The sequence below is a fragment of the Hippopotamus amphibius genome, chromosome 3, assembly GCF_030028045.1.
Source record: "Hippopotamus amphibius kiboko isolate mHipAmp2 chromosome 3, mHipAmp2.hap2, whole genome shotgun sequence".
Taxonomy (NCBI): domain Eukaryota; kingdom Metazoa; phylum Chordata; class Mammalia; order Artiodactyla; family Hippopotamidae; genus Hippopotamus; species Hippopotamus amphibius.
Window position 1 is genome coordinate 132,593,754 of NC_080188.1, and position 22,388 is coordinate 132,616,141.

General features: G+C 45.0%; 2 protein-coding genes across 6 annotated transcripts; both read right to left on the bottom strand.

The window, feature by feature from the left end:
• Positions 1-14,869: 14,869 nt before the first annotated feature.
• Positions 14,870-16,369, bottom strand: TSTD1 (thiosulfate sulfurtransferase like domain containing 1). 2 transcript variants are annotated; one of them, XM_057728665.1, is made up of 4 exons: positions 16,111-16,369; positions 15,785-15,907; positions 15,125-15,287; positions 14,870-15,036 (listed from the first exon to the last, which is right to left on the bottom strand). In XM_057728665.1, the coding sequence occupies exons 1-4, from the start codon at positions 16,184-16,186 to the stop codon at positions 14,985-14,987; spliced, it is 414 nt and encodes a 137-aa protein (XP_057584648.1). In that variant the 5' UTR covers positions 16,187-16,369; the 3' UTR covers positions 14,870-14,984. The 2 variants fall into 2 exon arrangements, with proteins under 2 accessions (XP_057584648.1, XP_057584649.1); XM_057728666.1 differs by lacking the exon at positions 15,785-15,907.
• A 135-nt stretch (positions 16,370-16,504) lies between these two features.
• USF1 (upstream transcription factor 1) lies at positions 16,505-22,271 on the bottom strand. Of its 4 annotated transcripts, none has more exons than XM_057728662.1 (11): positions 22,157-22,271; positions 20,179-20,271; positions 19,758-19,807; positions 19,484-19,599; positions 19,039-19,140; positions 18,786-18,798; positions 18,266-18,353; positions 18,070-18,128; positions 17,830-17,924; positions 17,452-17,580; positions 16,505-17,254 (listed from the first exon to the last, which is right to left on the bottom strand). In XM_057728662.1, the coding sequence occupies exons 2-11, from the start codon at positions 20,184-20,186 to the stop codon at positions 17,165-17,167; spliced, it is 750 nt and encodes a 249-aa protein (XP_057584645.1). In that variant the 5' UTR covers positions 20,187-20,271; positions 22,157-22,271; the 3' UTR covers positions 16,505-17,164. The 4 variants fall into 4 exon arrangements, with proteins under 4 accessions (XP_057584645.1, XP_057584643.1, XP_057584646.1 ...); XM_057728660.1 differs by having other exon boundaries at positions 18,603-18,798; XM_057728663.1 differs by lacking the exons at positions 17,830-17,924; positions 18,070-18,128 and having other exon boundaries at positions 18,603-18,798.
• Positions 22,272-22,388: the final 117 nt, after the last annotated feature.

The following is a 22,388-nucleotide window of genomic DNA, read 5'->3' on the forward strand; positions in this document are numbered from 1 at the left end:
CCTTTGGTCCTTTGGCAAGTGAAAACCACATGTATAAATATGCGAGGGGTGGGGGGAGAAGACCAGGAGAGAAGTGGGGAGTGATACCTTGCCGCTACCCCAAGCTGTGTTCTTCCGTCCGCTCTATTCGCAGCATTCAAGGCTGCGCTGAGAGGAGGAAAAGGAAAAGAGGGGAAATGAGCGCTCAGCTCAATAGTGGGAAAAGCAGAATCACGTTACCAAACACACTCAGATAATACAAACCGACCTACAGACACTCTATAAACATCACTGTGAGTGACTGTGCATATGTCCTTTGCACATGTTTAATCAGTCAGCAGAGCCCTGCGTCTCAGAATTATCTTCTCACTGTGACTAACAGTTGGGTGCTGACTAAACCCTCTTTCTATATAGGCTATGTTGATACTCAAGCTTTCTGTTAATATTTATATTGTTACATCATTTTTAATTGAAACTCGTGCTGAACACCTTTACTATTTCTAGTTTCTATTTTATAATGATTTTATTTTGTGATCTTAGTATATCCAGGTTGCCTGTGGTAAAACTTCCTGAACCTTATCTCATTGCAAGGAAGTCCATACTTGTATCCAAAACAGTGATACTCTTTGACCTTTCGCTTCTTTTACCTTTGTTCACTTTCCTTTGAGCCAAAAGTCTTCTTGTGGTTTCACCCAGCTTAAAGCAGTGTTTATCAAGCACCTATGGGGCTGTGGGGAATACAAGTAAATATAAACTGCAGTCCCTGGCTTCAAGTTGCTTATAATCGACTTCCAAGAGTAATACAGGAAACAGGGCAATATGTAACCAAAAGAGAAACTTCGGGTTACTAAACTGAAACAAATATTTGGGTGCCTGCCACTTGCAAAGCTCTGTTCTTTACCCTCAAAGGAGCTTAAAGTCTTGGAGAGAGAGAGACATACACATGAAATGAAGTATGAGAGTAGAGAGGAGCAGAGAGAAGAGCTTAGAGAAGGGATCAGTCACTCTGGGCTGTGATTGTCAGAGAACATTTTAAGATGGGGGAACTTGAGCAGGGGTTTAAAGGAACTCTGACACTGCTCAGTCTTAGAAGGGTAGAAGGGTCATCTTAGATGTCATTTAGGTCATCCTCTCACCCTTCACAGAAAGGCCAATACAACCACCAAGAGTTTAAACCTCCTCTGGTTAAACTCTTCTAAAAATTCCCTCTCTCTCTGTCTCACCCTCTCTGTTTGTGTCATGTCGCATGCTCGTGGGATCTCCGTTCCCCAACCAGAGATTGAACCCAGACCACAGCAGTGAAAGCACTGAATCCTAACCACTGGACCACCAGGGAACTCCCTTTTTTCACAACCCTTAATTGGTAAAAATATCCTTTCAACAAAATTGGAATATGCCTCCTGTAATCAGACACTGCTCTCTGGAGTTACACAAAATGTATCATTATTCTCTACCAATGACAGTCCTTCCTTTAAGTGTTTTAAGATACTTATTATGAGCTCCTTTCTTTCTCCAAGCTAAACTATCCTTCAAATAGTCTTCATACTGTTAGCTGAAAACTGGGTTCGCCTCTTAGTGGGTGTCAAGCCAATAGACACGACCAAGCCAAAGATGGGGAGAAGGAAGGATTTATTATTACTTGCAGCAAGTAAGGAGAATACCGGAGATCTCTCCCAAAGCAGCATCTCCCTGAACAGCAGAACTGGGGAACTTTTACCATAAGGGGCTTAAGCTTATTCATGAAGGGGCTTGAGCAGACGTCTCAGCATAGAATCGGGGCGAAGATCAACAGACTCCAAGCTTTAGCTGAGTGAAGTCAGAATGGTCAATATCATTCCATCCTCCACCTGGGTGGGAGCCTTAGTTCCTGCAGAACCCAGGGATATATTATTATGTATATCCCCTGAGGAGGAACTAGGACTCTGCTTTATCACTGCACTATTGTTTGACTGCTTTTTCTCTGTGCCTGCATTCCTTTGTTTCCTTAAGATCGTTAATTACTGAGACTGTTCATGGGCAAGCAGTGCGGCCAGGCTTAGATCACACAGTGGCTTAGGCCAAAATGGCTTCTCTTATGTCATGAAAGCCATTCCTAGTCTCTTTCTCTGGGGACCCCCTAACTTATCTGCTTATAAAATGGCACAGATTTACATGGCACCCCCAACTAATCTCAGTTCTCTGGATAACCCCTTGTTTATTACTGTACCAAGAACTGAACTAGGCACTGGAGAAACTCTCTTTCTATGGGATGGACAGGACTAAGTTCAAACCCAGTTCCCCAATCTAGCTATCTGCCTTTGGCCAGCTCACATCTCTCTGAAACTTTCTCCACCCAGAAGGTAGTAAAGATGGTGGTAATATGACTTACTGTATGGCAAAATAAGAATTAAATAATATAATTGATGTACTATGCTTAGCACAGGGCATGATACATTTTAAGTACTGAAATGGTAGTTATTTTCATCACTCTTATTTACAGTCTAAGAATGCATTTGCAACCCACACACTTATGGTCAATTAATCTACAACAAAGGAGGCAAGAATATACAATGGAGAAAAGACAATCTCTTCAATAAGTGGTGCTGGGAAAACTGGACAGCTACACTTAAAAGAATGAAATTAGAACATTTCCTCACACCATATTAAAAATAAACTCAAAATGGATTAAAGACCTAGAAGAGAACATAGGCAGAACACTCTTCGACATAAATCGTAGCAATATTTTTTTGGATCTGTCTCCTAAGGCAAAAGAAATAAAAGTAAAAATAAACAAATGAGACCTTACTAAACTTATAAGCTTTAGCACAATAAAGGAAACCATCGACAAAAGGAAAAGACAGTCTACTGAATGGGAGAAAATATTATTTGCAGATGATACGATGCATAAGGGGTTAATATCCAAAATATATAAACAGCTCATACAACTTAATATCAAAAAATAAATAAATAAACAACCTAATTTTAAAACAGCCCAGATAGACAATTTCCCAAAGAAGACATAACAGATGGCTAACAGGCATATGAGAAGATGCCCAACATCAATAATTATTAGAGAAATGCAAATCAAAACCACAATGAGATATCACCTCACACCTGTCAGAACGGCTATTATCAAAACATCTACGAATAACAAATGTTGGCAAGGATGTGCAGAAAAAGGGAACCCTTGTACGCTGTTGGTAATGTAAATTGATGCAGCCAGTCTGGAAGTTCCTCAAAAAACTAAAAGTAGAACTATCATACGATCCAGCAATTCCACTCCTGGGTGTATAGCAGAAGAACTAATTTGAAAAGATACATGCATCCCAGTATTTATAGCAGCATTATTTACAATAGCCAAGATATGGAAGCAACCTAAGTGTCCACCAACAGGTGAATGGATAAAGATGTGATTGATACACACACACACACACACACACACATACACACACACAATGGAATACTACTCAGCCACGAGAAAAAAGAAATTCTGCCGTTTGCAACAACTGGGATGGACATGGAGAATATTATGCTTAGTGAAATAACTCAAACAGAGAAAGATAAATACTATATGTTATTACATGTGCAATCTGAAAAATAAAACAAAGTTTATATCAAAACAGACTCACAGATATAGAAAACAAACTAGTGGATACTAGTGGGGAGAGGGAAGGCAGGCAAGATAGGGGTATGGGATTCAGAGATACAGACTATTATGTATAAAATAGACAAGCAACAAAGATATAATGTACAGCACCGGGAAATACAGCCATTATTTTGTAATAACTTTAAATGGAGCATAATCTATAAAAATATTGAATCACTATGCTATACATCTAAAACTAATAATATTGTAAATCAATTATACTTCAATTTTTTAAAATGTATTTGCAAGTATGATATTTATTAATATTATAGAATTATTAACTAATATCATTAAATTATTATAACTATTAAGGTGTTTATAGTCAATGTACAGCAAACTAAAACCCATAAGCCTTTTATTTGCATTTGGACTACTATTAAATCAGGTCTCACATACTATGTTTATACAATTGTTTTAAACCAAAGTACATTTAGCATTTATACCCACTCAATTTTTTTTTTTGGTAAATATTTATTTATTTATTTACTTATTTTGGCTGTGCTGGGTCTTAGTTGCAGCATGCCAGGATCTTTAGTTACGGTGTGTGGACTTCTTAGTCGCAGCACTGGAACTTTTAGTTGCGGCATGCATGTGGAATCTAGTTCCCCATCCAGGGATTGAACCCAGGCCCCCTGCATTAGGAATGTGGAGTCTTACTCACTGGACCACCAGGGAAATCCCTCAATTTCATATCTCTTGTTTTGAAAATGAATTAATATATGGAAAAGTATACATGTAATAATGTTAATGATTAAAGTAAATACAAATAACATTCATTCCAGTTATTTCTATACAAAATATTTACGTATATATTAATATTTACAAAGCAGGAAAGTAATTTTAGGGCATGCAAACAATTTAATATTCACCAGGTTCCTTTTCCCATAAAGTCGATTAAATAAATAATAAATTTTAAATTTTAAAATTTCATTATCATTGACATTTGTTTTCTGTAGTCTTTTTTTAATTTCTATTGATTATTTATTTATTTATGGCTGCATTGGGTCTTCGTTGCTGTACAAGGGCTTTCTCTAGTTGTGGCGAGCAGGGGCAACTCTTCGTTGTGCTGCTCAGGCTTCTCATTGCAGTGGCTTCTCTTGATGCAGATCACGGGCTCTAGGCACTCGGGCTTCAGTAGTTGTGGCACATGGGCTCAATAGTTGTGGCTCAAGGGCTCTAGAGCACAGACTCAGTAGTCATGGTGCACAGGTTTAGTTGCTCCAAGGCCTGTGGGATCTTCCCACCCCAGGGATCGAACCTGTGTCCCCTGCATTGGCAGGCAGATTGTTAACCACTGTGCCACCAGGGAAATCCTGTAGTCTTTTTTTAACAGCCAGATTTTGTAAACTTCAGACTGGTGAGTTTGTCTATAAAGTAGAAAATTCTGGAAGGGAATATTAAATATAAATCTTGATTCTGTCATCCAGTGTATTAGCAGTTGCACCTGAATCTGTGTTATATGCAAATTTCATATACATGGTGTCTATGACCCAATTCAGTAAGTTAATAAAAACATTGAACAAGGACAGAGCTGAAAACAGAATCCTCAAGTGACCTCTTTCCAAGCTGGCATACATAGTACACTGATAGCACTCTAGGTATTATTTCCAGAGGTTCCTGTTGAGAGATGTTGTGTTTCTGTCATATGTTGGTCACATGGATACCTTTCATTTTATAATTGATCTTCTTAGTCATTTTGCTTTAGTCTCTAGGAAGACCAAGCCCAAATTTGCCATCCAAGTCCAAAAATTGACATGCATTCCTCATTTCATCCGACTTTATCCTGACTTCATCTGACTAGGCTATTCAGTGTTCCCTTAGCCCTGACATTTGTTTTTTTTCTTTTATCCTTTTTGGAATGTAGAGTTTTCTGCACATACAAACATACTGTACTGATGCTGTGATGTGCTACCCAGACTCCCCTTCAGAAATGAAGAATAATTTCCCCAGCTGTTGGCCTCTTTGGGAATTGCCTCCACCAAAGAGAGGCACCTAGGCCAAAGGCACACCCCCTTCCCAGGGTCACCTATATCTAATATTTAATCCCTGTACATTGCTCGTGGGTCACCTAGAAAGAAGTTTCAATGGAGTAGTGGAGTAGGCAATAAAACCTACATGGAGTGGGCTGAGGAGGGAATGTAAATTGAGGAAATACAGACTCTGACTACAGGCAGTTCAAGAGATTTTGCCAAGAAGTGCAGCAGGTAAAAGGAGCAGCAGCTGCAAAGGTGCTGGATGAAGGCAGAGCAGGTATTTTGTTTACATGGAAATGATTGTTTGCTAATGGCAATGATCCAGTAGAAAGGAAAAAATTAATGCTGTATGGAAAAGAGGGGGTAGTTGCACTACCAAGTTCTTGAGGAGAGAGGAGATGGGATCCAGAGCCCATGTTGAGGGTCAGAAGCAGAGACAACCGTCCTTCATGATGTGAGGGACGTCTATGGTACAATGGGTACATCTGTTGGTGTCAATATAATAAAAATTCAGTCTGACTTCTGTTCTCTGGAGTATGAGGTAAAGTCATTAGCTAAAAGTACAGAGGAAAAAGGGAAGCTTAGGCGATCAAAAAGAGATGCAGTGGGGAGACACAGAGACAGAAACCGAACGTACCAGGGAAGTGTATTAGGACTGGTGAGCAGTATCAAGTGCCTAGATATTTTGGACAGGAATGTAAAGAGAGACCAGTCAAGCTGGTGTGAGTTTTACTCCAGCTGTTCAACTGCAGGAAAAGCAGAAGTGGTTAGCTGAGTTAGACCATAGTTGGGATTTTCCTAAGCAAGTGGATGGAGAAAGCAGCAGGGATGCTAAAGAGGTGTTCGAGGGAGTGGCATTTTACTAATTCTCTCTGTCTTTCCAGAGTTTCTTTTTGCTCATATAAGCAATTATAAACATGTATTCATATTATCTTACATTTTTTTTACACAAAAGATAGCATACTACATTTTTTTCACCTGACAAAAAGACGTCTTAGAGATCCTTCGCAAATGCACTGTTTCCTCATTCTTTTTTATAGCTACATAATATTCTATTGTATACTTATAATGTTGTTTAGCCAGTTTTAACTTACAGATACCTGGATTGCTTCCAGTCTTTTACTAATATAAATAAGGTAATGAGGGCCTTCCCTGGAGGCCCAGTGGTTAAGACTCTGCGCTTCCACTGCAGGAGGCACAGGTTCAGTCCCTGCTCAGGGAACTAAGATCCCTGCATGCTGCGTGGCCAAAAAATAATTAAATAAAATAAGGAAATGAATAAACACACACATATATCATTTCACACAGATGCAAGGTTATTGGTACGATAAATCTCCAGAAGCGTGAATGCTGGGTCTGAGGATATATGAGGTTATTATTTTGATTGATATTGACAAATTGCCCTCCACAGAGGCTGTACCAATTTATATTTACATAATCTATTAGCATATCTATTTTCCCACAGTCCTGCTAAAATTGTTTTATCAAGCATCTAAATTTTTCTAAAATGATAAATGTAAATTGAAACTTCAGTTTAGTTTTAATTTGTATCTTTTTTTTCTTTTTTTCTTTTTTTTTGGTTGCCTTGGGTCTTTGTTGCTGTGCGCAGGCTTTCTCTCTAGTTGCAGAAAATGGGGGCTACCCTTCGTTGCAAGGCTCGGGCTTCTCATTGAGGTGGCCTCTCTTGTTGCAGAGCACAGGCTCTAGGAACACCGGCTTCAGTAGTTGCAGCATGAGGGCTCAGTAGTTGTGGCACACGGGCTTAGTTGCTCCTCAGCATGGGGGATCTTCATGGACCAGGGATCGAACCCGTGTCCCCTGCATTGGCAGGCAGATTCTTAACCACTACACCACCAGAGAAGTCCAATTTATATTTCTTATGAGTAAGCTGACCATCCCTGTAGGTTTAAGAATCATGTGTATTCTGTGAACTGTCTCAATTTGTTTTGCCCACTTTCTCATTGGGATGGTTGTCTTTTTCGTATCCATTTGTAAGAGCTCTTTATATACTCCAGGAATTAGCCCTTTGTGTATGCTATGATTTGAATTATTCTCCTAGTTTGCCATTTGTCTTTGCTTTTGTTTTGTTTGTTTTTGGCCCCACAGCATGTGGGATCTTAGTGTCCTGACCAGAGATCAAACCCACACCCCCTGCATTGGAAGCACGGAGTCTTAGCCACTGGACCACCAAGGAAGTCCCTTGCTGTTTGTCTTTCAACTTGACTTGCATGATGTTTGTTTTTGTTTTTACCACACAGAGGCTTGCTTGTTTTGTATTAACCAAAGCTAGAGATATCTTCCCCACTTTTATTTTTTTTATTAGTTAATTTATTTATTTATTTATTTATTTATTTATTGGCTGTGTTGGGTCTTTGTTGCTGCTCATGGGCTTTCTCTTGTTGTGGAGAGTGGGGGCTACTCTTTGTTGTGGTGCATGGGCTTCTCATTGCAGTGGCTTCTCTTGTTGCAGAGCATGGGCTCTAGGTGTGAAGGCTTCAATAGTTGCAGCACATGGGCTCAGTAGTTGTGGCACATGGGCTTAGTTGCTCTGCGGCATGTGGGATCTTCTCGCCCCAGGGCTTGAACCTGTGTCTCCTGCATTGGCAGACAGATTCTTAACCACTGCGCCACCTTGGAAGTCCCCCCACTTTTAAATAATGAAATAATTCTTCTTGATAGTTTCCATTTTTACTTAAAATCTTTGAAATTTATCTTGGTACATAGTGTGGGGTTTGGAACCCATCTATCCAATTGCTAACAATTAACTATATATTTTAATAGCTGATAGGGCTTGCTCCCCCTTGTTGATGTTCTTTTTCTAGCTTTTCTGGCTATTCTTTTTTTTTTTTAAGAATTTTTATTGAGATACAGTTAAGATACAATAAATTGCATATATTTAAAGTGTAAAATTTGGTATTTTTTTTCTTGTTAGTAATGTATATATGGCAATCCCAATCTCCCAATTCATTCCCCCCCAACCCTCTCCACTTTCCCTACTTGGTGTCCATATGTTTGTTCTCCACATCTGTGTCTCTATTTCTGCCTTGCAAACCGCTTGATTTGTACCATTTTTCTACATTCTGCATATATATGTTAATATACGATATTTGTTTTTCTCTTTCTGACTCACTTCACTCTGTATGACAGTCTCTCGGTCCATCCATGTCTCTACAAATGTCCCAGTTTCATTCCTTTTTACAGCTGAGTAATATTCCATTGTATGTATGTACCACATCTGTTTTATCCATTCATCTGTTGATGGACATTTAGGTTGCTTCCATGTCCTGGCTATTGTAAATAGTGCTGCAGTGAACACTGGAGTGCATGTGTCTTTTTGAATTATGGTGTTCTCTGGGTACCTGCCCAGGAGTGGGATTGCTGAGTCATATGATACCTCTATTTTTAGTTTTGCAAGGAACCTCCATACTATTCTCCATAGTGGCTGTATCAATTTACATTCCCACCAACATTGCAAGAGGGTTCCCTTTTCTCCACACCCTCTCCAGCATTTACTATTTGTAGATTTTCTGGTGATGCCCATTCTCACTGGTGTGAGGTAATATCTCATTGTAGTTTTGTTTGCATTTCTCTAATAATTAGTGATGTTGAGCAGCTTTTCATGTTCCTCTTGGCCATCCATATATCTTCTTTGGAGAAATGCCTATTTAGGTCTTCTGCCCATTTTTTGATGGGGTTGTTTTTTTGATATTGAGCTAGATGAACTATTTATATATTTTGGAGATTAACCCTTTGTCTGTTGATGCATTTGCAAATATATTCTCCCATTCTGAGGGTTCTCTTTTCGTCTTGCTTATAGTTTCCTTTGCTGTGCTTTCTGGCTGTTCTTAATTTCAACTAAACTGATATATTTATGGAGTTGAGTCTTCCTATCCAAAAAGCTTTTAAGTCTTTTCTTTTGTACAAGTCTTCTTTTAAGGTCTTTTCATCATGTGTTAACATTTTCTTCATATAGATTTTTAATTTTCTTGATAAGTTCAGCCCCAGTTATGCAAAGGAATGATGATAATGATGAGTCATGCATGGAATCAACTAGATGAGGAAGAACATAAAGGCATGAGGAAAATAATAGTGAAATTTGGGTAAGGTCAATTAATTGGAGGACTTGATAGGTTGAGGAATATGATTAGGATTGGGAATTCTAGTGGAACGAATGAGCTGGAAGGACTTCCCACTGAGAAAGACTATCAAGTCTAGGTTCTGGGGGACTTCCCTGGTGGCACAGTGGTTAAGAATCCACCTGTCAATGCAGGGGACACGGGTTCAATCTCTGGTCCAGGAAGATCCCACATGCGGAGGAGCAACTAAGCCTGTGCGCCACAGCTACTGAGCCTGCACTCTAGAGCCCACAAGCCACAACTATTGTGCCCATGCACTGAAACTACTGAAGTCCTCATGTCTAAAGCCCATGCTCCGCAATAAGAGAAGCCACCGCAGTGAGAAGCCCTCGCACCACAACAAAAAGCAGCCCCTGCTTGCCACAACTAGAGAAAGCCTGCCCGCTCTCAGCAACAAAGACCCAATGTAGCCAATACATAAATAAATTAATTTTAAAAAATTTAAGTGGGGGGCTTCCCTGTTGACTCAGTGGTTAAGAATCTGCCTGCCAATTCAGGGGACACAGGTTTGAGCCCTGGGCCAGGAAGATCCCACGTGCTGCAGAGCAACTAAGCCCATGTGCCACAACTACTGAGCCTGTGTTCTAGAGCCCACGTGCCACAATTACTGAAGCTCGAGCACCTGGAGCCCATGCTCTGCAACAAGAGAAGCCACCGCACTGAGAAGCTCATGCACCACAATGAAGGGTAGCCCCTCGCTCGCCACAAGAGAAAGCCCGTGCGCAGCAAAGAGACCCAACACAGCCAAAATAAATAAAATAAATTTAAAAAAAAATTAAAGCGTACATCAGAAAGTCAAGATTATGTCAAATCAAATAAAACTGCATGGGTGCAAACCCAAGACAAAAGTGTTCCCATATAAACTACTATGGAGCAGTCTGTATTTAAAAAAAAAAAAAAGTCTAGGTTCTGAAGACTCTCAACTTTGTTGACTCATATTCTCCTTAGAGTCTCTGGCTATGAGCTTAACTGATATTTTCTTTTAATTTAAAAAATCTGCTTTCCTATAGTCCACTTCTTGTGTCTTATTGGGCTTAGTGTTTTCTTCTTTGGTTAATACAAATTCCAGGAGACATGGTCTATTATTACCATGTAAATACTACCCTAAATGAAGCTGGTGTAGTTATAATAACAGCAGACAAAATAGACTTTACAGTAGGAAGCATCAGCAGAGATAAAGAAGGACATAATGAGAAAAGGACCCATTCTGGAGGAAGCATAGCAATTCTAAATCTGTAACATCTAATAACGTAGTCTCCAATATATATAGTAAAAATGCCAGAAAAAAAGGGAGAAAAGACAAATCCAAATCATGATGAAAGATTTCATCATACCTCTATAAGTAGCTAACAGAATAAGCAGACAAAAAAAGAAATCAGTAGAGCTATAGATTTGAACAAAATAATTAATAAACTGGGCCTAACTGACACATACAGAACACTGCACCCCAAAACTGCAGAATATACCCTCTTTTCAAGTGTTCATGGAACGTATACAAAAATTAACCATACACTTGGCTATAAAGCAAGTCTCAACATGGTTTAAATAATTCAAATCATAGCATATGTTTTCTGACCACAGCTGTAGTTAAATGAGTGTGTAAAAAGTTATCAAGCTGTACACTTATGTTGCCGATTTTTCCATTAAACATATTTTCTTAAAAAAAAAACAAACACTTTTCCACTGCCGGTCATAAGTTCCCTTCCATCGTTTCAATGATATCTATGCTATTTTATTTATCTTCTTGTGTTTACTCATATATACATCTCTAAATCCACGTTTTTAAATGGCAGGCACTTTATATATGTTATCCCAGTAAACTTTCACAACCATCCAAAGAGATAAGTCTTTTAACCTCCATTTTATAGATAAGGAAAGTGAGAACTGGAATAGTTTAAAAAAGTAACTCACAAGGACTTCCCTGGTGGCACAGTTGTTAAGACTCTGCACTTCCAATGCAAGGGGCCCAGGTTTGATCCCTGGTCAGGGAACTAGATCCCACAACTAAAGAGCCCACCTTTCACAACTAAGACCCGGCACAACCAAATAAAAATAAATAAATACTTTGAAAAAAAAAAAAGTAAGTTGCAGTGACCACGAAGTAGTGCTGAGTCAGAACTGGAACTCAGAACTCTGATTCATAGCCTTTGCTCTTTACATAATAACATGCCATGATACCATTCGAGAGTATTATTCCCAACTTTCTCCCCTTGCATTTTCCCCTCTGGGAATTATTAAGGACCTCAATAAAAAATTCAACATCTATTGTGTACCTCCTTTATGCCAGGTTCTGGTTTCATTGTTGACCATACAAAAATGAAATCAACAGTCCCTCCCCTTAAAGAGTTCGGTCCAAAGGGGAAGAACCACATAAGTTGTAATGCGGTGTGTTAAGGGCTACACAGAGGTGTGCACCTCATTCACCTTATTTTCCTGTTTCTTCCGTCCTTCATGAATCAGTTATATAATCTTATCTGGTTATTTTTCTCCCTTTACATTCAGTTTAAAAGCCCTCTGGATGAAGACAGCAAGCATCCTGCCAAATACATTCTTCTAATTTTTGTGAAATTCAGAGTGGCACTAAAGAGGCTGGAAGCTTCCCAAACGGGGGAAACGGTGAGGAAAGGCCAGGGTCAGAAAGCAGTAGGGTCTACTTAGGCCACTAGAGAAACTAGCCTATGGGAGCTGGCACTGAAAGGTATGTTTGAAAAGGCAGGGTGACGGCAGATCCAGGCGAGAGACTGCTTGAAATGCCAAGACACGTGCTCGAGCCACTAGGCAACAAGGACCCACTGTAAATGATCAACGCTGACTGATAAGATTAAAACGTTATTTTAACATTGCTCAGGCAGTGATGTTTCAGAAAGACTGAAACTAGAAGATTCTGAAAGTGGGGAGGCCAGTGACGCTCAACGAACACCTACTGAGAACTCTTGTCCCAGGCACTGGAGGTAAGGAAATGAAAGCCAGATCCTGTCTTGGAGGAGTTCACAATCCACTGAGGGAGATAAAGGAGAAAAACGTGATGCAGTAGATATGATGACACAGTCATCACAAACCTAGGGTAAAGTATGGTGAGAGAGAGGAGGCAAGGGAAAGACCGAGAGCTGGTAAACTCCAGCTCTTCAGCATTACCTGCTGAACTAGGTAGCGATGAGGAAAGGGCAAGAGAATGTGGAAGGGCAAGGTAATGGGCTGGCACAGCCTATGACAATTACGAACCACAGAATTAATGAGGGAGAAAGAGGAATGTCCTCTTAACAATGATCAAGCCAGAGGCTGCGGTCACCTAGTGGGCCAGCTCGGTTTACTTCCAGGACCCTCTCTAACCCTCGTCGGCTAAACTGAAGAAAGCAAGTGGTGTAGGCTGGCAGGCCAGGAAGGAAGCTAGAAAACTATTTTAGGTGAGAGAAGACAGAAAATGGTTGCCTAGAAAGAGGTTAGGGATGGAATTGAGTGGAAAAGGGCCCCAGAGAAGTGTGGGGGATTTCAGTGTTCTATAGCTTGCTTAGGATGCTTGTTACAAGTAATCACACAACTGTCAAAACTCAATGCACTGAACATTTAAGAACAGTGCATTTTAGGGAATTCCCTGGTGGTCCAGTGGTTGGGACTCTGTGCTTCCACTGCAGGGGGCATGGGTTTGATCCCTGGTCAAGGAACTAAGATCCTACATGCCATGTGGCCTAAAAAAAAAAAAAAAAGCAGTGCATTTTATTGTAGGTTAATAATGCCTCGATAAAAAAAGAAATGCTATAATCAAACTGTAAAACTTGAGGTGGGAAAAAAGACTAGATCAGTTAAGACTCAAAGAAATTAGACCCCAGGAAAAATTTCCCAACTAGTCTGAGAACCAAAGGAATTTGGGTATTTGGGGAAAGAGTAACTAACACCTATTATTTGCCAGACCTTAGACTAGACTCTTTCATATATTTCAACTTTATCTCCAGACCCAACAATGTCCAGCTAGGCTTGGTATTGTGACAGAATTGTGACTTGTTAGGGAGAGAGTGAAACAGGTGTGTGAAAGGAGGTGGAGAGCTCAGACAAATATAAAATTCTCTACAGTGTGCAGTGTAGACTGTGAGATAAAAGATGTATGAGGGCTGGGTACAATCCCAAAGGCAGAAGGGGGAAGAGGAAAAGGTGAGAGAAAGGCAAGGAATACAGGAAATGTCTGAAGGAATTTCTCCAGAAACTTGAAAAATCAGAAAATTGGGTCTGTGACTCAACCTTCTCTTCCACAAATAAATGAATAAAAATTTTTAAATCAAACTTTGTAAGTCAAAACTCTACCACTAAAATACTTAAAAGGACTGGAAGGATATGCATTAAACCATGAACCATGCTAGACAGGAGTTACATACCTACTGTACAGTGTTGCATTTTGTCTCAGTAAGCCTGTGCTTTTTCTTTTCTTCTTTTACCAGTTAAATTCTGTTAAATCCACTGTGGGATCAGAGAACAGTATTGATAAAAACTGGGACCTCTTTCTGCTGGCACAGGAGGAGCTCCTCATACCTGTAATCTGTGCTTCACACACGTGTAGGAATTAAGAGTGGCATCCATTCCTTCACCCAGCTGCCGGGAAGAGCCCTTTCATTTCCTCAACCCAGTGACAAAGTCTGAGGGGCTGGGGACCTGAAGATCCAGAGCAAGGGTAGGCACACTTTCTCTATAAAGGGCTACATAGTAAAAATTTTAGGCTTCAAAGAACATATAGTCTCTGTTACAACTATTCTGCCATTTTAGCACAGAAGTAGCCACAGCCAATATGTAAACAAATGGTCGTGGCAGCAAGGCCAAGTAGGGCCATCGTTTGCTGCCCTCTGGTCTAGAGCAGTGGTTCTGGAGCCTAATTGCATATTAGAATCACCTGAGGGGCTCGTAAAACCACTAATGCCCAGGTCCCACTCTAGAGACCAAATCTGAGATGGGGGCCCAAGGTTTTTGTTGTTGTTGTTGTTTGCAAACTACCAGGTGATTGTGAATTATAGTCTCTCAGCCACCTGTTGGGTGTTTTCATTTTGGTTTTGGTTTTGGTGTATGAGGGTGGGGGAGCAGATGAATCTGGAAGAAGGACCTATGGCTGAAGTCTAGATTAAGATTAGAACTGTTTTTAGTCCACCTGACAAATGCTTCCAACACTTTGATTAAACACTCTTTATTTGTTGCTTTCGGTGCCCAACCCAACAAGTCAGCCCCTTCATCACTCTTAGTTAAGGTGGCTGTGGGCAGGGGGTAGGGAGCATTCAGTAAGCCACCTTCTACCTAACCTTCTTTCTGGAACCACTCACTATAGGCCCCTTCGTAGTTGCGAGCCCTGTGGAGAAAAAGAGGGGTGAGGGCAGGGCAGGGCCAGGAGGCAGTCCCTAGTCACCCCGCAGCCAGCAATCCACACCATCTCGTACCCTTTGTATCCAAGGCCTCGGGCCAGCTGCGTGGCCTGCAAGCCCCGCTTGCCCTTCTGACAGAAGAAAATGAGATTCTCATCTTCCAGTTTTGGCTTCTCTGCGGAGTACAAAGCCTTGAAAGCAGCTGGCTCCATCTGCAGGGCACTTTGCAGCTCTGACACTGGGAGGATAGAATGGAAAGCCGGCAGTTCGGCAATCTCAGGTTCAAAGGTTGGGCCTGGAAGGACCGGTCCTGTGGTCGAACAACTCTCCAGGGGACCCCAAAACAACACACGGTGACCGCTCCCTCCCCGCCACCCCCAACCTCAAGGACTAGATACAGGCTACCTGCACGGGACGTCAGCCACACAACCTTTGAATGGAAGCCACTTCCCTAGTTTGTGAGGAGGGGCGGGGCGAACTCAGGCATTCAGCCTTAGGGAGGTCAAGCGTGTTGAGAAGCTGGCCTGCCCCTTCCTCATCGCCTGTTATCCCGACAAACTGGAAGGACCAGTTCCGCTGCCAGAATATGCCTCCAATGAACCGTTCTTAAGGGAAGTCTGGGGGCCACGGGAATAACCAGTGCTTTCCCCACGCCATTCTAAGTGAGGTCCCATTGGCCAAGACCGTCCTGGACTCTCTACTCCACCACCAGGGCTTTCCGTCTCAATCCCTCACCCGGGATGTTTAGCGCCCCAGGGATGGTCCCAGCTGCCGCCTCCTCCCGAGATCTCACGTCGATGAGCCGGGCCCGGCCTGAAGCTAGGAGCGAACGGAGCTCAGGGAGCGAGACCTTGGGCTCTGAAGAAGGGGGCACGAGAGCCTTGAGGGGAGCAGGCCTGCAAGGCGGGGCCGCCGCGCCCCAACCCGGCGGGGGCTGCGTGAGGACCCCTCCGCCACGCCCCTTCGCGCCTCCCGCCACGTACACCTCCACCAGGGGGCTGTTCGCGCTCCGAGGGCCACGTGTTGGCCAACACGAGGTCCCAGGTCTCCCCTGCAGGTACCTCCAGCCATGGTACGCGCCGCAAACGCGAGTTTCAGGAATGCGGCCCCCGCCCGCCCGCTGGGTGCCTGCAGCATCTTCCCCGCCTTCTCGAAGCCTGAGCAGAGCCGAGGCCGGAACCGGAAGCGAAGGCACCGCCTCTCGCACCGCCCCCGCGGCACCTGTTCCCGGTACCCCTAACAAACACCACACGCCGGCTAGAAACATCCTGGCGATTGCCCAGGCGTGGGCGGGCAACGTCACACCGGCCTGGCCCAGGTAGTAGGATTCAGAGTCATGAGTACAGGAGCAGCACCCCACCCTAACCTTGGCCCAGCCCTTACTGGTCAAAGCACAATATGCGCCCTCCCTCCAGCCCTGGCACCCACAAAAAGAGGAAAAATAGGAGACAACTGTGGCTCTGAACATTTTGTCTTTAAAAAAAAAAAAGGAAGAAAAAAAAAAAAACCGTCCCCACAAGGGGTGGAAGGCCCCCAGGGGGCCCTGCCTGTTGTTCTCCCTGGCTCCAGAGACTTCTGCACAGGCCTTAGCTGCTTGTGGCCAACCTCCTCTTCCCGGGGCAGCAGCCACTGCTAAGCATCCTATCCCCACTTCTTGCTAAAGCCTGTTCCCCAGAGTCTTCAGGTGTACCTCTGAGCTCCAGGGAAAGGAAGAACCAGTGGAAGCGCCAGAGTCCTGGGGCAAGCCAGAGCACTGCTTGGCAGCAGACCCTCTGCTGGCACTCTAAGCAAGCACAGGGCAAGCCCCCCAGTTTAGTGTGTCCATTGTCCAGCACGGAGACAGCACATGCATTGTGCAAGAAGAGCACAAGGGCCCAGGGGCTGCATGGTGGGGTTGGGCGAGGCTGTCAGTGCACATTCACGTGTGTGTTTCACACCACTGCAGGCTACTATATCACAGGGCCTCCGTTCAAAGACACGCCTTCTGAACTCCCCCCAGTCCCATGCCAGCAGTGGGCAGTGAAGGAAAGGGGCACGAGGTTAGCCTGTTGCTCCTGGGCTATCTGCAGTTCTCTGAAAGGAGGTGTAGGGCCCAAAGCCCCTGAATCCCCAGAGTTAGTTGCTATCACTCTTGATGACGACCTCTACTCCGTGGTGCCGCAACTGAGCTCGTAGCAGCAGATTCTTGTTTTTAAGATCTTCCACCTGACATGGGAAAGAGGCAGTAAGGGAAATAGGTAGAAAAGCTGGCACAGCCAAGTCCCTGAACTTACTCAGACACCCACCGGTTAGGAGAAAAAGATAAAGCCCTCTATGGAAAACAAAGTAGGGAGTCCCAAGCTGGGTTAGTGTAGTGGCTGGGGAGGTCAGGGGCGGCTATACTGAGGGTAGGGCAATCTGACCTGCTGTCGAAGCACATCATTGTCCAGCTGCAGTTGGTCAAGCCCCTGCAGTTCTTCAGACAACCGATGGTTACTCTGCCGAAGTTCCTGGATATAATCACAGGCTTTGGATAGAATCCCACCTTTACTCTGTAAGAAAAAGCCAACAAAATGAGGACTAGGATATAAGACACCTGGCTTGATTTCCAAAAGCATGTTTACACTTTGGACCTCATTTTCTCTTAAGGATGGTGGAATACCATCTCCCAGGAGTTTGGGAACCTCAGAGAGAGATAGGAAAAGACTACTGCCATGTGTGCCCACTCTCTACCATTTCTAGAAACAATACCAGGAGACAGAATTCAGGCATCCTGCCCACTACCAGGGTCTTTCCATGACCTGGCCAGACTTGGTGCTCTCCATGGAGCAGTCTGGGATGATCTTGGACAGCTGTACAATCCAGTTGTTAATCTTGTCTCGGCGGCGGCGCTCCACTGTGGGGCAAAGTAGAGGACAAGGTGACTCAGGGAGCACTCAGCAAAGGCCCCAGGGTAAACTTACCTAACCTCTCCCCTCAACATCACTGCTGTCCCCAATCCCACCAGGCAGCGCCAAGCTTCACCTGTGGATCACACCTACCTTCATTATGCTGAGCCCTGCGTTTCTCATCCCGAGTTGTTCGGGGAGCTTCTGACTTCCTAACAACAGAGCCCAGAGTGGCCAGAGTGAGGGAAGGTCAAAAAAATGAGACTGGGGTTTGGGGTGAGGAATTGCACCACATTTGGAAAGAATCAAGACCATTCCTGGTAAATGAGAAGAAACAAGGGTTACTCACGGGGAATAAGGGTGGGTCCTGGGGGCAATAGAGCGCTGGCTTCCTCCTTGCAATACTTCTTGTGGGGACATCATCACAAAGAACTGACCTGTGAAGATGCAGAGTAGGTTCTGTCAGGACACAGGACTAGGAACCTCACCGAGCTCTAAGGCCAAGACCCTGGGACCCTCCTCTTACAGGGACATACTGCCTCCTGCTGGAAGGGCAGCCCCAGACTCACTGCCTGCCCAGGTCTTAGTGATCATTAAGGGATCATGAGTAAAGGCCCACTGCCCACCAGCCACGTCCCACAGCCTATCCTAGCCCCTCCAGCCAGCATCCTCACATAATATCTCACCAGTGCCAGGAGGGGTCGCCTGCCCCAGTAGTGCCTCTGAGCCCTGGGTAGTAACAACAGCTGCTGTACTCCCCGATGTGGTACCCCCTGCCCCATCTCCCACTGCAGTGCTGGGGAAGTACGTATAGTGCGTCTCAGCAGCTGTCCCCTCTGTGTCAACCGCATCATCACTCGTGAACGCACCCTGGATCACGGCCTGGGAAGGGGAGCAAGAAAACAGAGACAAGTGACCGTCAGATACTTCCCATGAACTACTCTGCAGCTTCTATCCCTTGGGAGGAGGGAGGGAGAAACAACCAGAAAGGGAGAGCCTAGTGCTTTGGGTCAAGGCAGCCCTAGATGCCTCACTATTCCTAGCCACACCCACTGTACTGGTTCCCTTCTTCATCTAACTAGTCAAGCGCTCTAGTCCCCTCTGCAGCCCGCATCCCTGTACCTGGGTCATGGATTGAGTGGCAGGGTAGCCACTGATGGCGCCAGTCCCCTCAGTCTGGCCATCCAGCTGCCCCTCAGACACCTGGATCACCCTGTACATCACCTAGAGGCCGGGAGGAAAGGAGAAGGAGGGGAAGAGAGACCAAGAGAGTAAGTGCTAGGGATTCCAGGGCCGCTCATAAAGTTTCTCTTGGATGGGACCCCCAAATAAGAATCCTTCAGAGACACATATTTAGCCATTCCCCCTCCTTTCCTCATACAGAGATTTCTGCATAGCCGCTACCCCACACCAATCTCTACTCCAAACCTCATACTCCACCCCCATCCCCCAAATAGTCCACATCTTCACCTCATCCACCAAACCAGGTCTCCCCATGACAGGTTCAATTACCTCCCTCAATCCCGACCCCAGGTAACACCTGCAGCCACCTGGCCCCCTCCCTTACCTGGCCCCCATTTTCAGTTCGGAAGACGTACTTGACGTTGGGGTCAGGGAAAGTGGCAGCGGACTGGATGCTGGCGATAGCCACACTGGTGGGGTCCTCCCCAGTTGCCACTGCGCCTGAATTAAAAGGAATAGTCTGTGCATTACTGCTTTTCTCCTGTTGCACTTACATGTCATTTAAAAGGAGAAGGGTGCACAGGTGACAGGCCCATGGAGTAGGGGGAAAGGCTACGATGGGCCCTTGGTCTCAACTCAGTTCTATTTCTCCCACTCACCTTCCTGAATCTGCACTGTCCCCTCTTCTGTTTCAGCTGTTTTCTGCTGCCTGTTTGTGAAGGGACAAAAGAAAGAATAAGGGAAGAAGTGAATGAAAAGCTCACTGGCCCAGTACCATATGGCTCTCAAACTCATTGGCATTCCCAACAGGTGCCACGTCAGATTAGAATAACAAGAACTAGTGTTTACCTAGCACTGAGCTAAGCACTTAACAGGCAATATCTTATTTAATAGTAAGAACAGCACTATGAGTAGGTAGCACTACTTGCATTTTATAAATAGGAAACCAGATCACATAGCTAGGTGATGTAGCTGGGACCTAAATCTAGGTCTGCCTGACTCCAGTCCGTGCTTTTAGCCATTTTGCATTCTCCCAGTCCTCCCATCTCCCATCCCAGACCCTACCTCTTCTTTACTCACCCCTTCATCTCTCTGTGAGGGGGCACATCCGAGGAACTGGTCCTTCTTTGGAAGTCTTCGTATCTCCTGCCTCACAGGTCTGAGTGCTAAGTCCTGGTAGAAATCAGGGAGTCTAGTGAGTCTAGGAAACTGAAAGCTTCCCTGTTTCTAGAAGCCAGGCTCCATGAAGACACATTCAGGAACATACAGTCATTTTCAGGCGACAATCGGCTTTCTCCATTCTGATGCTAAGGGCTGGTTACAGTGATTGAAAAAGCAACTCTACAAAGAGTGTTCCTCGCCTCTCCAATTATCACTCCATCTCCTGATGGAGAGGGGATAATTATACTGAAAAACTGAGAAACAACATATTTCTGGGTGGATTATTATTAAAGTTATTATGATCTGCCATGACATGGGGATTAGGAAGGGCCATATTTAGACCACAGTTATCCAGAAACACAGAGCTTTGAAAGCTGACGCTTCTTCCAGCCTCTCAGGCACATACAGTACACCAAGAAATTCCTGTCCTCAAATCTAGAAGAGGGAAACCTGAAACCCACTGGAAAACCTCTGGAACCATAAAGACCAGACTTTGCCCTTGGGCCCCATTCTACTGACAGGGCTCTTGTTTTGGGGAGTCCAGATTTATGTCATTCGAGACCCTAAAGCCCAAATGTATCATCTTCAAGCCCCTACTATTTTATTCACCAAGGCTTCCTGTAGAACAACACAGTTGCTAAAATGTTGCCGTGACAACTCCAAATCAACTGAGCCTCAGTAAGAAGGGGGAAAACTCCAGGTTCAGGGTTCGGAAAGAGAGGAGACAATGGGGGAGGAATTCATCTGCGAGATGTCTGCCTTAAGACCCCGACACCGGGTGGGGGAGGGGGGGGGCGCGGCAGGGGGAGGCGGGCAGGAAAAACAAAGGGCTGTGCAGACAGATGCCTCCAGAAAGAAACAGCTATATAGTACAAAGCGATAAAAATAATCCCGACAAGAAAGGGGTAAGGTTTTTGTAAATTCTCTACCCATAAGGTCCCCCAAACCTTTATCTTCAGCGGATGAGCCATGGAAAGCTTTTATCCAAAGTGTTAACCAAAAAAGAAAAAAGAAAAAGAAAAAAAAAAAGGAACTGAAAGTGAAACTGTCCGGAGGAAGTAGCGCTGCAATAAGATTCCAGTCCCTGAGGGGGAAGTAGCACCAGTGTTTCGAGACCACCTACCTCTCCATCCTCAGACCTGCGGAAGAAGTGCCCCTCTAAGGCTGGCAGCGCTGACAGCAGAAGGAAGCAATGAAACAGAGGGCAGGGCACAGGAGGCGTCTCTATAGCCCACAGCTGTCAGCCAGGGGCAGCCTCTAAGGGTACCCAGCAACGGGGTCAGGCTACTTATTCAAATCTTAGTTGGACATCCGGAAGCATTTCCTGAGCATTAGGGGTATGAGACACGGAAAGCTGGCTAGGGTGTTGTGGTGTGCACGCTTAGGGTACCAGGGCCCTGCAAAAGCCCTGGCTAAGTCTGGACACAAAGGGGAAAAGAATCAAGTCCGCAAGGAAATCAGGCGCCTAGACCTTGCCTGAGAATGCGGCGTCTCCCTGCAGGCCCACCAACCAGTAGGCTCTCGGCAGCTGAGCGCCGGCTAGCCGCGAGCCCAGGAGCCCGGGCCGCGACCCGGCCAGCGCGGCCGGGCTCACCCGCAGGCCCCGCTGCTCTGCAGAGCGAGCAGAGGACGCCGGGGGCTCCGCGGACCCCGCGATCTCCCGCCCAGCTGCCGGCGGCTGCAGCGCAGGAGGGCGGGGACGTGCGCGCCCGGGGGCGGGGAGTGAGTTCGACCCACAAAAGGGGGTAGGAGATAAAGAACTAGGCACGGCCCCCTCCCTCAAAACAAAGGCTTCCGCCCCAGGAGTTCCTGAACCTGAAAAACGGAAACAAAGTCGAGGCTGCTCTGCCTCGCCGGCCCACCCAGCCTCCAGACTCCCGCCGTGTCCTACACTCACAGGCCAAGGCCGCTGCAGCCGCGATCTCCCCCGACGGTGTTCTCCCTCTTCGGACTCGGGTATCTCCAGGGACAGCTGATCATGCGCACTCCCGGCCCGCGGCCATGTTGGTGAGGGGCGGAAGTGTCTCTCTCCACCCGACCCGCCCACTCAGCCTCTGAGCCGCCCCACTTCCGTTCGCTCCATCTTCTCGAGGGCTTAGATGAGGGCGTGGGGGAGGTGGTGCTCGGGC

Bases quoted from the DNA above. Each gene is read 5' to 3' on its own strand.
- TSTD1 (XM_057728665.1), bottom strand. From the start codon at position 16,186: ATGCTGCAGGCACCCAGCGGGCGGGCGGGGGCCGCATTCCTGAAACTC. The intron at 15,908-16,110 runs GTACCTGCAGGG...CCCCTTCTTCAG, and splicing joins GGCGCGTACCATGGCTGGAG to AGCCCAAGGTCTCGCTCCCT. The intron at 15,037-15,124 runs GTACGAGATGGT...TTTTCTCCACAG, and splicing joins CGAGGCCTTGGATACAAAGG to GGCTCGCAACTACGAAGGGG.
- USF1 (XM_057728660.1), bottom strand. The intron at 19,141-19,483 runs GTAAGGGAGGGG...CCCGGCCTCTAG, and splicing joins GAACTGAAAATGGGGGCCAG to GTGATGTACAGGGTGATCCA. The intron at 17,925-18,069 runs GTAGGTGTGATC...TTTGCCCCACAG, and splicing joins CAGGGCTCAGCATAATGAAG to TGGAGCGCCGCCGCCGAGAC.